This window comes from Musa acuminata, chromosome BXJ3-4, assembly GCF_036884655.1.
Source record: "Musa acuminata AAA Group cultivar baxijiao chromosome BXJ3-4, Cavendish_Baxijiao_AAA, whole genome shotgun sequence".
Classification (NCBI taxonomy): domain Eukaryota; kingdom Viridiplantae; phylum Streptophyta; class Magnoliopsida; order Zingiberales; family Musaceae; genus Musa; species Musa acuminata.
In genome coordinates, this window is record NC_088352.1 from 49,278,203 (window position 1) to 49,291,840 (window position 13,638).

At 44.0% G+C, this 13,638-nt stretch overlaps 2 protein-coding genes across 3 annotated transcripts; both read right to left on the reverse strand.

The window, feature by feature from the left end:
- Nucleotides 1-128: 128 nt before the first annotated feature.
- Nucleotides 129-6,482, reverse strand: LOC103982115 (uncharacterized). The gene is made up of 7 exons (XM_018825602.2): nt 4,893-6,482; nt 3,085-3,203; nt 2,162-2,671; nt 1,545-1,821; nt 1,310-1,463; nt 669-768; nt 129-531 (listed from the first exon to the last, which is right to left on the reverse strand). The coding sequence occupies exons 1-7, from the start codon at nt 5,982-5,984 to the stop codon at nt 414-416; spliced, it is 2,370 nt and encodes a 789-aa protein (XP_018681147.2). The 5' UTR covers nt 5,985-6,482; the 3' UTR covers nt 129-413.
- Nucleotides 6,483-9,101: 2,619 nt separating this feature from the next.
- Nucleotides 9,102-11,610, reverse strand: LOC135637212 (uncharacterized). 2 transcript variants are annotated; one of them, XM_065149762.1, is made up of 5 exons: nt 10,882-11,610; nt 10,725-10,782; nt 10,547-10,630; nt 10,325-10,460; nt 9,102-9,838 (listed from the first exon to the last, which is right to left on the reverse strand). In XM_065149762.1, the coding sequence occupies exons 1-5, from the start codon at nt 11,507-11,509 to the stop codon at nt 9,533-9,535; spliced, it is 1,212 nt and encodes a 403-aa protein (XP_065005834.1). In that variant the 5' UTR covers nt 11,510-11,610; the 3' UTR covers nt 9,102-9,532. The 2 variants fall into 2 exon arrangements, with proteins under 2 accessions (XP_065005834.1, XP_065005835.1); XM_065149763.1 differs by having other exon boundaries at nt 9,102-9,799; nt 10,882-11,608.
- Nucleotides 11,611-13,638: the final 2,028 nt, after the last annotated feature.

Sequence of the window (13,638 nt, forward strand, 5' to 3'; positions counted from 1 at the left end):
AATAAGGAAATCATTTGATCTCATACTAAAAAAATTTTAATCAAACCATCTCTATCAGACTCGAACAAGTAAGTACATGATGATGTCAACAAGCACAACAAAACCCTCCAAGAACACAAACTATATCGTAGGGATTAATGACAACTTCCTCTTCAGAACAATATTAATGTACATTCTGTCTCCATCGATCACAATGAATGCTGGGAACCAATAAACCACACCCTCATCGAGAATTATGAAAGACTACAACTGTGAGCTACGATTCTGGTGTTCTTAGCTGGTAATCACACGAGTAACCTCACTAGCCAACGGGGTAAGTCGAAGGTAATGCAGACTCTGCTAGCAAAAAGAGCTAGTGTTCATGCCGCTGCTTTGATCTCAAACTTGGGACGATCCTAATGCCATCATCATCGTCATGAATTAGGAAATGCCCGAACCACATCCATGATGGGGGATCCACAAATTGGGCACTTTCCACTGTTCCACTGTAACTCACAGGCACACTTATAACAGGTACACATATGACCGCACCTGAAGACAACAGCGCATGCATTATTAAGTTACATACTACTATGAATTCTTTGATGTCTTATAGACAAGGAAATGGGCATTTGGTAAGGTAAGACTCTGATCTCACAAAAACCTCGGGTGCTACTTAAACCATTTACCTGTAGAATACCGAATCAACTTGCATCTCGCTGCAGATGTAGCAGCCGCCTTTCCTTGCTGATGTTGCGCCCAAGTTGTGCAAGCTACTCCCTGATCCAGCTGTAGTAAGGCAAAATCATTCATGATATATAAGTTATAGGCTCTCTACAATGACTTGACGACATTTTATCTATGGCTCTCTAATGCAACTTCAGCCAAAAAAAGTTCAGAATTTTCCACATAGGCAAGATCATGTTTACAAATGACATTGAACATGAACATAGATTTTCTTTATTTCAGTTTTCTTCTACGGAGTCATACTTCTACACCAATGTTGCCATAAAATAGCAAACCATTTTTTTTCCTTGGAGTTCTTCGGGATCAGATTAAGACCAGATGAAGAACGATTGCTTGCCATAGTTCTTTTGTTTTTATAGAGAGATTATAGTTAAGACACATGGCTTTTGCAAATCTCAATGGTGTCAAAAGATCCACGTAGTCGATCCCAAATAGTTGGGACTTATGACTTTGTTGTTGTTGTTGTGTTGCAGAGACATTATAGTTAAATGCAGAATGAAAATCAAGATGGCAGATCCTTCAACATGGATGTCATCATGCATAGGAAAAAACAAAAAAAAAATGCAAGTATACGAGTACTCACTTGATTGGAAAATTGCATCCAAAATGTCCTGCTTGATAGAATGCTGTAATTTGGCTTGCCACTCCATGCAACTCTTGACCAATTTCCGCAGTTCACTAATTTCATCATGGATTTGAGCCATATCACTTCTCAACTTATGCATAGCTTCCATATCCTGTCATATCACCAATGAATACATTTCATCAGCAAACACAGAATTCTCAATGAAATAAAAACATGGAGATCCAACACATACTGGCACATTATTAGATGATTGGTGCGCAAATGAATTATGCTGCCAACTTTCTTGGTGGTGCAAGGTATGATATTGTAAAGGTATCAGTGATGATGAGACAGATGCTTCTTGCTCAGTGTTCTGGTATTCACCATTTTGTTGCCAACAAGGGTGATCCTCATCATTTTCTGCAAAATTCTCATCAAAACCTTGTTTCCCTTGTCTCTGTAGGAATGACAACAACATTTGATTCATCTTATTGCAGAAATCACTCTCAAGGGAGGTGGAGACTCTTCTTCTGCAGAGAAAATGAAAATGAGACTTTTAATCATGAAGTTCTGAACTCAAACTGCTAAATTCTTATAATCTTCTGCAAATGAAGAATTAATTAATACCCACTCTTCAACAGAGAAAACAACATTAATGGGATTGCTTGATTTCAGAAAAAGGATCACAATCAATGGAGAAGAAGATCGAGCTTACTTGTCAGGTAGAATAACATGTTAATTGAAGTTAAATAAAAACATAATTATTACCTGAATTTCCTAACTGTACTGTAAGTAAAGATAAATTGATCGAATTATACTATAGGATTGTTTTTTGTGTCCTGATCTTAGCAAAATGGAATCAGTATGTACCTCTCGAGAAGGTCCCTTATTTCAGCATTGTCTGAGAAATTCTGAAACAAGTCATGACATGGAGGTCGCCTCCTCACCCTCCATTGCCGCCATGAATTAGTTGGACCCTCATCTATCCAACTACTAGCATTTTGCTGTGGGTATGATTCTAGTTCCTCAACGGTGGCCTCACCCTGCCAGCCATTTGATAGTGATGAGTCTGCAGGCCTTTGCCAATCAATGTTACTCATCCATACATTCTGCTCATCCCAGGAACCATCAATACTATGGCTTGCTTCCTGTGTATCATTGCTCCTGGAACATGGTGAGTTGGTTCTGGTTGGAGTGCTTTCTGAATCTCTTGGAGACACAGTTCCCTGATACTGATTGTTATCCCTAGTCAACTGATCGGTAGAGCATGTGTAGCCTGAGTCTTCAGTATCCATGGCAAATTGAATTTGAACACTGCTCGAGCTCTCCGGAGTTGGCTTTCTGCTGCCAGAATGATTCCCTCTTTGGTTGAATCTCTCCCTGGTAATGTTCAAGCAGACCAATTGATTGAAATCTAAGTTAGGCAAGTGAAGGATAATAAGTTCCAAACGTGAAGCTCCAAGTGGATCATTTGCACATCTTTTAAACACGAAAATTCTCTGTCCTAGGCCATGATAAGGCACCACATTTGCTCACAATAGAGTGAAAATGGAAGCAGCAGACTACTCCATGCTAGTATCTATGGTTCATGTCAAGTGAAGGTTCTCAAGCAACCTAACACATGGTTCCATCACTGGAGTTGCTATAAGAAAAAATATGGTTCTGATCATCTAAGCAACATCAACATAGATTATTCTTTTCATATCAATTGGCTTCTTTTCATATAGCAAAATCGACATGAATTGTGTTTAATCCAGATCAACTGTGGCAAGTGCAATAGCCTAGGATAGTACCTTAGAAATGAGATTGTGGCTCCATTATGTGATTGATCCAATTCCAACGTTCTTGCAGGTGCTCTTAGGTGATCCTGCTCTGTTACTTGTCGTCGCAAAGACCTGAGCCTGAGCATTGACTGCAGAATATGCCACGCAAAAGAAGAGCAATTATTAGAGAACGTGAACATATATCTCCTTTCCTGGTATGATGCATATGCAGTAGTTCATTAATGTTTATCCATAATGAAATGATGGAAATGCAAAACATTATGCTAGGCACCACCTTGCCTGCATTGGTCATCATTTATTCTGTGGTCGCTATATGTTTATATTGTATTACTGGATGGACTCCAAGCCCGTTTGTGCAACAGAATATACCAAATGAAGAACATATTCTAAATTCAACAGCCTGAAAGTGAAGATAGATATTAAAAATATTTGACTTTTCTGATACAGCTACATTTTTATTGTCTTTTCTAGTTTAACACAGATCTCAAATTGACTCATACAACCTTTAAAGAGTCAAAAAGGTACCTGATCAAACTCTATATTAGTGAACTCCTAGTTAAACCAAGAACACCTAATAATGGCATTTATTCAGGATATGGAACACCAACAGCTGAGTTTGTTCTAAATATGGAATATAAATACAGGAATAACAACAGTCGCATTAATGAAGAAAAAGAAATACATGTCTCATCTATGTTGGCTAGGAAATTAGTGTTTTTTTTAGAACCAGAAAAGGGATGTATAACACAAACCATGACCTAGATACTAAGCTCCATCAGAGACAAAGAAATAACCTGTGCCAGAATCTTGCTGATTTAGAGATTTTGCACTAAAACAAAAGAGCAGGCATCATCTTTTCTATATCTTCCCTGCACAAGTAGTATCCGTAGAAAAGAAAGAAAATTGAGAAATCTCCTCTACTAGGTTGTTTCCTAAGAGAGAGAGAGAGAGAGAGAGAGAGAGAGAGAGAGAGAGAGAGAGAGAGAGAGAGAGAGAGAGAGAGAATGATCTTTTCTTAAATAGATGAAGGGGAAAAGGATGAAAGATGTCCCTAATGCCAAACTAGGATGATAGTCAAGTTTAAACTCTCTGTTCCATGGTTATATCACCCAATTAAGTTTCAATACTGGCAGTGTTAATCCACCTAGAATTACTAACTCAATTAAGATCTCACTCCTTTATTGAACTTCACTCTGACAACTAACAGAGATGGTGAACTTCTATCATTACTGAGGATAACGATTGATCGCATTTGACACCAACATCAATTAAGAATGAACTGTAATATTCTTCCTCCACTAAATATACTTTATGAGCAACTATATTCAGCCAGATCTTGTACCCAGTTGGAGCTGTACTTGGCATGGAGTATTATGGACATTATTTGCCAAAACAATAAGTTTCTGAAAGCATTGATACAAGCAAGGAAAGCTCTGGCTTTAAATTTCAGGAGCAGAAATGTTTCTGGTAGTAAAAAAATGAGTTCCATGAAGTTATGTTCTAGAAAAGATAAAAGAGTGTCATGTCTGTATCTTGTCCATCAAATAGACAATATATGAGACTAAATCTTACCTCTGTTTTCCCTCAAAGCATGCATAAGAAGCTGGAAAGAGAAATTTTTCATCACCTAATCATACACAAGACATTACAGTACACCTACCAAATTCCTTGTGTGCTTAAGAAGGGCAATTGAAGAGAAGCATGTCAATATATTTATTACCGAGAATCTAAAGCAATTAAACTCTACTAAAATGTGAGGCCTACATCGTTACCACTCATAAAATGTGAAAGCTATAAGAAAGGCTGTTGCAGTTCACCTGAAGGCGGCCGCGATGCGCAAACCGCGAGACACATTGATGGTCGGCCAATGCCGCGAGCTCCTTCCGCCGCTCCTCTTCCATTCTTGCGACCAAATCCTCCATCTCTCGCCGCCCTCGCAACCCCCTCAGTCTCAAACTGGACGAGCCCGTGCTGCAAAAACTGTCCGCCTTATCCGTCGTCACCGGATTCTCTCGCCGCATCGGCTTGGTGTCATGGTTCAACGGTGCCATGGAGCTGCGTGTTCTGTCCCCTGAGCTCAGCATCTTCACGATGCTCCCCACCCGGCCCTTGTCGTTCTCATTCGATGAAGAAGGCGGATTCGCTGGCTCGCTGGTCGCCGTAGTTGTCATGTCGGACTCCCAGTCACCAGATGCATCCGAATCCTCGACACCATCGGAGTTAACAGCCGAGGGCTCGTCGGTTGGGGCGGCATTGGCGTTTTCGATACCATCGGAGTTAACACCCGAGGGCTCGTCGGTGAAGGCGGCATTGGCGTTTTCTGCGTTGCCACCGCTGCTCGCCGGGCGGTGCTTGGGAGTGAGCCCGGCCTCGGCCTCCAGCTCCCGCCACATTTGTATCAGCGATGAGGCCCGGACGCTGCGCGGCAGGTCGCCGGCGCCTGAGGTGGACGCGGGAGCGCTGCCCGAGCAGGTCTCGGAGGGCTCGGGGGACGCCTCGCGGAGCAGCGAGGCGGCGCGGGCGGAGACGGGCTGCGCGACGGTAGTCAACGCCGATATCTCGGCCTCATGCGCCTGCCGCTCGATGGTGGTGACCATCTCCCGCGCCTGCCGCGCGGCCCACCGGTCTAGGATCTGCGACTGCCGCTTCCTCGCCGTCACCGGCGATCCCCTGTCGTCCTCATTCGTTACGACGGAATTGGCAACAGCAGTCGATGCCACCGAAGAAGAAGACGTGGAACAGGAGGAGGAAGGTGCATCGGTGCTCTGCGGCTGGCGAACGAGGACTTTCCTGAGGTGAGCAGGGGAGAAGGAAGTGCGAGCGTGTGCCGCGCCGAAGACGGCGGCGGCGAGGCGACCGGGGTTGCGCCACTCGTCGGCGGCGTGCATGCTGGCCACCGAAGAGGCCATGCCAAAAGGCGAAAGGAACGAGAAGGAGGGCAACAAGGACGACAACTAATGTCGGGGGGTGGCGATGGAGGAGGGAGGGGTTCTCGGCGAGAGCAATATAAGATGGGAACAGCCGTTTCATTCCATCCGCCTCTTGTCTCCTATTCTGAGCATGGTGTAATAACGAAAGGGCGGGATTGCTGTTGTTGTTGTTGTTGTTGTTGTTGTTGTTGTTGTGGAGCTTCTTCTTCTTCTTCTGATGACGATGATGATGATGCGGAGCGAAAGAGAAGGAGAGGTTTCGAATTGGGTTGTGGGGAATTGAATTGGTTCATCCCGAGCATGTGATACTGCGGTCGTACCAGGAAGCAGTAGTTATTGGCGTCGTTACTGCTCCCCAGGGAATGGCTGGTGCGGAGACGTTAATGGAGGAGGAGGAGAGCGATTTGAAAGAGTGGATGGATAGGGAAGGAGGAGGCGAAGGTCGCGGGCGGGATGAGCGCGCGGCCAGCCATGGAAACAAACGGTGGTGGTGGTGGGAATGGGCTGGTGATGGATACGCACGCGTGAGATGAGAATGATCGTTTCCGCCTCGCTCAACATCGTCATGTTCGATTCGATTTCGACTCGTCCGATTCCGATGCACGACGACGACTCCGATTCCACCCATCGCAGAGCGCGTCCGTTCGAAGTCGCACGCGTTGCGTAATGGGAGACTTTTGGGCCGACGACGAGAGGATTCGGCCCATTGGATGATTAAAAGACGAAGACGAGGTTTCGGACTGATCCGCCACTTGTTAGTTGTAAGCGCATGTTCTTGCAGAGACGATGCAATAAAAATAATACATTAATGAAAATTGGGAAGAACAGGAGGATGCCTACTTTTATACATTGATGAAGAATTATATATATACGTCATATCTATTATTATTATTATTATTATTATTATTGATGAACTCTTCAAAGTTCATCGCACAACAAACCTCCAATTCATACTGATAGAGTTTCACATGTCAAGACTCAATTGACCCAACAAAATAATGATCACATCACTTGCATCTCATTATGCTTCAGGATACGAGCTTGTTTACTTCAAATAACAATAATGTTCAAGCAGTATTTTTGTTGTTTTCTTATTCTGGGAGATATATTGAGTGAAAACTGGGCGTGTTTGGCATCAAATGCTTTTCTTTTTCTTTTTGTTGTGTAAGTTATGTCATGATTTAGTTGTGAGTATTATTAGGAAAGATATTATTAAAAAAATAAATCATGATAAGATTATCATGATCATTTTAATATTTTGATATTATATTATTGTGATTCTAAATCATAAAAATTATAATGATTCTATCAATAATAACGATCAAGATCTCAATATAAAATTATCCTCCCTTTCTTTTTTTTAAGTTGCTTTGGTTCGTTTTTTTTTCTTCATTTTTCGACATGGCCGGTAACGCATCTTCAACTGGACATTCATCTCATATTATTCTCAACGTCTTTACTTTTAAAAGTACTCTTATCTTTATTAACGTTAAAGTCTAAACTCATCTCAAACTCACATCTATAAACTATACCTTTTAGTATATTCAATTTTGTTCTCTTTTGATTAGTTATGATCTTATGGGTTATGTAGATGGCACCATCACTTACCCTCCACAAACAATTAGAGAGAATAATCTTGAAGTTCTTAATCCTAAACACACTTTTTGAATCCGTCAAAACTATCTTCTTGAAAGTACTATCATTGCATCTCTCTCTCCTCAAATCATTCCCTCCATAGCCTCTATAAAATCCTCTTTATCAAGTGTGATCCAAGTTTGCTATGTCAACCAATCTCGTGGTCACCTGAAATTTTCTTCGAGATTTCTAGGGACACGAAATCTATTTCTAACTATACGTAGATTTAACTATTATCTTACTTTTGTTAATGATTTCACAAAGGTTTGATTCGGTGAAAAAGATGATTTTTTTTCTTCACACCACAAGTGGTGTTGTACCCTTTTATCAACGAGGTAAAAGAATAGATTTCTTCATCAAGTTTTTTCTCTGGTTAGATCCTACGTCTTATGTTATCGAGACATTTGTCCAATTTCTTTTACCATTGCTCATGTCTTTTCAGATTTATGTGGCATTCTGTTGGTTTTTAGCATGGTCAACTTGGGACTCCTGGTGATGCTGAGGCACAACGAGATCTTCTTGTTCTGACTAATGACCTATTCGGTTCGATGCTACCGCTAAGAGAGGGAGGATGATGGCTTGTATCATCCCGTTAAGAGATTGGCTGTGTTGGGTGATGTCCTAAGGAATGCTTCGATGAGCGGAACTTCCGAGTGGAAAAGGTCATTTGTGAGTAGTCTCATCCCCGGTTGTCCGCTACGCAATGACGCAGCATACAGGAAAGAAAGAAATATATAGAGCAAATTCAACTTGTTGATTACATGTATCTCTCTAAGACTCCATTGTTTAATCTGCAGCTAATTTAGAAAACCAGCTGACGATGCCTGTTGTCTGTCTTTTCAAGTCTCGCCAATCGATCTTGTCTTCAAAGAAGCAAGTCAATGCCCTGCTCTTCAATGGTAGGAGAAGGAAAATGGTTCCGGTTGCACGGAAGACATTAGATTATTCCAAATAATTCTCAGACAAAGAGAAAAGAAACCTACTAAAAGGGAAGAATTATGACGAAGAAGACGTGCCTGGGGTCGAGTGGGAGTGAAGGAATGATTATGAAGAAGAGAGCAGTTGCTGATGGGCTGCAAGTACCCGCGCATTGTCGATTCTACTGGCAGGCGCCATAAATAGATGTATCTAACGACCGTGATCTGGTGACAACCATTATGAACGATTCATTGCGATCAGCTTCGGTTTATGTAACATGCGTTGGCACATTTAATTGTAAAGAGAAGGAAGCGTACAGTACAGTGTAGAAGAAGATGGTCGGAACAAACAAGTATACGCTCGCATGTTGTACGGTTGGACATGGCAAACCTATCAACCCACGCTCGGGCTAAATTCTTTTTTGTTCTTTTACTTTTTTTGTCTGTAGACACAAATCCACTATATTGATGGAAGTTTTACAGGCAATCTTCCAGCAGTAAGCAAACCACAAGCATAATAATCTTACACGGGAGCAAGAACAAATGAGTCAAGCAAAGTGAGTCTAGTTGTGAATTGAAGTCTGTGGTAGGCCTCCGTCGACATATTCTGATCTCCTTCAGCGGTCTACTTTGATGGAGTTGTGTTGGGGTTGATGGATAACCCTAAGGAATAATGGAGGCATGTTGTGGTCACATGGCTCAAGGGAAAAGCCCACCCTGACAACACATGCGATTGCCTGTCACCCCACATGCCATGTCTCCACCCCCCGACACTCACCACATGCAATTATGCTCATCATTCATACATTCCTATCATTGAAGAAGAAGAAGAAGAAGAAGAAGAAGAAGAAGAAGAAACCTCTCAGGGAAACCTCACACCAGTGTTTATACAACAAGTGGTCACAGCTCACTAGATTCCGCTATCACCAATAACCCGAGTAACTTGCATATGGTGGTGGTGGTGGTAGTCAGCGGTTAGTTGGTGGTGGAGAGGGAGCAGCAGTGGAGGTGGCGAGGGCAGGAGAGGAGGTGGTCGTTGGTCAGGCCGGCGGCCTGCATGAAGGAGTGGACGACGGTGGGACCGACGAACCGGAAGCCGCGCCGGACCATGTCCTTGCTGATGGACTCCGACTTGGAGGTCTTCACGGGGATCTTCCTGCATGAAGTGTAGTTGGTGGAGAGAGGCTTGTGGTTGACGAACCCCCACAGATACTTGTCCAAGGATCCCAACTCTCTTCTGACCTGTTCCAAGCCAGTCACATGCGGTGTCCGATTAGAGAGCTGGAAAGGAGAAGATGAGTTTATGAACATTCAGAATACAATTTCCATCTTTTGGTGCTGCATGTATAGTGTTTTAAGAGGTAAAGCGCAGCAGTGAAGTATGTAATATGTGGGTTCCTGGATCATATTTAAATCTTGTTCTATCAACTGTTTCTTAGTCGCGAATCCGAGCGGGTGCTTTCTTAAGGATCTGGAAATGCATAACCAAAAGGCCACATATGATATTTATTTTTCCTTTTTTTTATTTATTTTTCAGACAACTTCCTGGATGCAATTGGTTTGCCCATATTATATCTTCTTCTTCTTCTTCTTCTTCTTCTTCCTTCCTCTGATTGTTTAGTATTCGATTAACTGGATAAACATGGATCGACCGTCCATTTCATGCGACGAGGTTGTTGCTTCATCTACGGTTTTTTGTATTCTGATAACCCCATGAAATCTGATGGAAGAGGACAAAGATTTGTGCATGAAAACTTGGTCATGTACCTCGAGAATTCTCTTAGCGTTGTCGACAACCCCTCTGACCCTCCCTAAATCCAGTCCATATGCTGCGCTAATCGAGACCATTTGCTTCTCCGTGTACTTGGACACCAACTCTGCATCGAATTCGGCAAATGCGGCCCTGCAACCAGAAGCACATGTAAACAAAACACAAATCTTCTCCCTTCTTTTCTTTCTCTCTAGTTTCAATGTACGTGACATGTTTACCTGAATTCCCCCCTTTTCTTCAAGATGGTTGTCCAATCCAACCCAACCTGAGCTCCAGCCAGCACTAGTAATTCGAACAGCATTCTGCATGATCAATCGGCTCTGTTACTCTCTGCTGTCCACACGACAAAAAAGCAGAGAGAGAGAGAGAGAGAGAGAGAGAGAGATCCGAACTCACCTGTCATCGTGGACGGGCACTCCCCACTCTTGGTCGTGGTATGCAATATAGACAGGATCTACGTAACAGAAGAAGAAAGAAATTTAAGGTGAGATTAGAATTGTACTGATGGGAAGAACTCTTTTTTGAGGTGGAAGGAGACGACAGCTCTTCTTACCAGAGTTTGGCGTTATGAAGCTGCATCTCTTCTCCTCCTGGCCGCTGGCATCACTGAGCACGGAAGAATCGACAGGAACCACCTTCCCTTCGAGCTTCGCCGGCGTCCGCCCGTAATGAGCGATCCGCATTTTCCGCCGTGCCTGCATCAGCACGGCGTGCTCTCTCTGTGCAGCGGCAATGCTGCCAGGAGCCCTATCACATGAGAGCAAGGAGGAATCGAGAGACGGCACGACTTGGCTTGCGCCGACGGAGCTCTTCGATCTCGTCATCATTGCAGGCCTCGACTTGGCGGAGGGCTTGTCGGTGCTTGTATTCAGCCCATTCGGATCGTTGCTCCGCTTCGGCGCTGCCTTGGCAGCTGGTTTCAGCTTGGGAGAGACCGGCGGTGAGAGCTTAGGCAGAATAGCAGTACCGGGGTCAACAACATCAGACCTAGCAGCATGTTTGGTGAACGAGGTAGGCAAAGAGATGGACTTGTGGAAGGTCTTCTTGAGCGGCCGCCCGGCCTCCGGCGTCGCGATGCGGTTGGACGTGTTGGATGCCGGCTGCAAGACTGGCCTCCCGTCGATCTCGGCCACCGCCGCGCTGGCCATTGCATGGCCCGACTGGATCTTCGAGTTGCACATCCTCAAGAAATGGATGGGGAATAAAGGGAGAAAGAGAAGCTATAACAAGAATTTGTAGGGAATGGAACGATGAAGATGGAGGTGGGATGGCAGGAAGGAAGGACCAAAGGGTGCATATATAACTGTTAAGGGTGGGAAGGGGAGAGGAACCTGTGGGGAAGGGGTGGGGAAGGTGGGGACAGGTAGGAGGTGCAGGAGACGGGGAGCAGGTGTAAGCCGAAACATGCAAGGGATAGGGGTGTTGCCATACAAAGCGCTTGTGGGCAGGTCACTCTTGGTGGGCTTTAGGGATGCTTAGCATGAGTGCTGTGGGGGAGACTTGGTCTCCACAGGGACTAAACCTAAAGGCTAAATAAAAAGCTCAAAGGTTATGTGAGTCGGGTTGGATGCATGAAGGATAGATAGATACCTTACAACTGTGCCTCGAAGGTGCCTTCGCTTTAATTTGCACCTATGAGTGGTTGTTGACAAGGAAGCCCAACCATCTCCACCGTCTCTGTCTCCCTAACTCTCTCATCCCGATTCTTTGATCCTTGCTGCTTGATGAATAGGTCGTAGTAGGGTGTGTGGGTCTGAGCACAATGGCATAGTGGCATTTTCTAGAGAGGCCAATGGTCCGGTCCCTATTCTAACTTAAAAGGAGGGGTGTGAGCTATTTACCTTTTTTCTACAGTGCGAAGCTGTGGTAATGGGGAATTTTGTTTGGGGTTTTAGGTGTATTGTGCAGAGATGAAGAGTTGTAGGGAAGGCATTTTACTCATGCCCACTAGGAGTATCTGTAAGGGAGCACCAACTCCATTAACATTCTCAGGTTCATTTGGGTAAGAGACAGATCATGGAAGACGAGCAAGGCTGTGGAAGCACTTGTGGAGTTTATGAGACGGCAACAGGTAGGTGATTAGTGATTTTTCTTGAGTCACCAACGGAGTCTTCCTGTTGGAATCAATGTGGAGGCGATGCTCGAGTGTACATCTCCCCAAGTCCTCATGGTGCAAGAAATCACTCGAGCAGCGCTCGCTTGTAGTGAGGTCAAAACTTGGCTTTTGGTTTCATTTACTTTGATGGAACGAAGCACCAGTAAATCTGCTGATATCAATCGACTCGGATGCAGATAAAAAAAAAAAAAGCTCTTATTGGCCTCCTGGGCTTACCGATGAACTCCTGGTACGCTTGGAAGCAGACAATTAATTAAGCGATGTTGCAACCAGAAAGAGATGTCTGCATTCATCTGCTGCATTGCCATGTGGATACCAGGCAAATGAACGTATGAGCATGCTGCCGAAGTTGATGGTCCTATTAGAGGTAAAACCTTGTCGTCGATGCATCACACTCCTCTTATTTTCTTCCATTCTCTGCACCCAAAGCACTGCGGGGAGGTTAACTTGTAGCCCACACACGCATTTGGATCATTGGATCATCCATCCTATGAACGCTTGAACCTTATAATAAATGCTGCTGTCATCTCCTTAACCTTGTCATGTATGTATTCAGTACTTGTGTGAGGTTGGGATCAAATAGTGGCCTCGAAATAAGGGCTGCTGCTTGTGTATGAATAATACGTTCTAAAACTCGTACGGTAGGTAGGTGATCGATTACTCATTCAGGAGGCAAAGGAAGAATCACACTGTGGCGTATCAGCTGAAGCGGATTGCTGGCATTGGTAGGACAGCTTGAAGCCAAGAATTGTGAGAGGCGATCTGTGATGATCCAAAGGAATGCTATTGGTAGGTCGCATCAGAATCTTTCTCCTGTTTTATTTATTTTATTTTTTTTCTTCTTTTTTTTCTTTTGGGAAAAAAAAAGAAAAGGAGGGAGAAGGCATCATCATCCAATCATTTCGTAAGCACATTCTGGCGATGTGAATATTAAGAGGATGCATGTGTCGCCTGTCAAAACCTCTCTGTTCTTTAGGACACACATTCATGTGGCAGCCTGTGGGTCATGATCAACAACCACTGACATCTGAACCTACACAAACTGCGTTTGGTACCTTCGCCGATGGGCTGAGGGCGATCAAACGCTTGACAGCATACTGTATGATTGGCGAGGTGGGACTGCCGAAGCTTGGCGTCTCATAGTTGATGTGTTGGAGGGCACATGCCATGTCTTCCCGCGAGACATTCGACAAG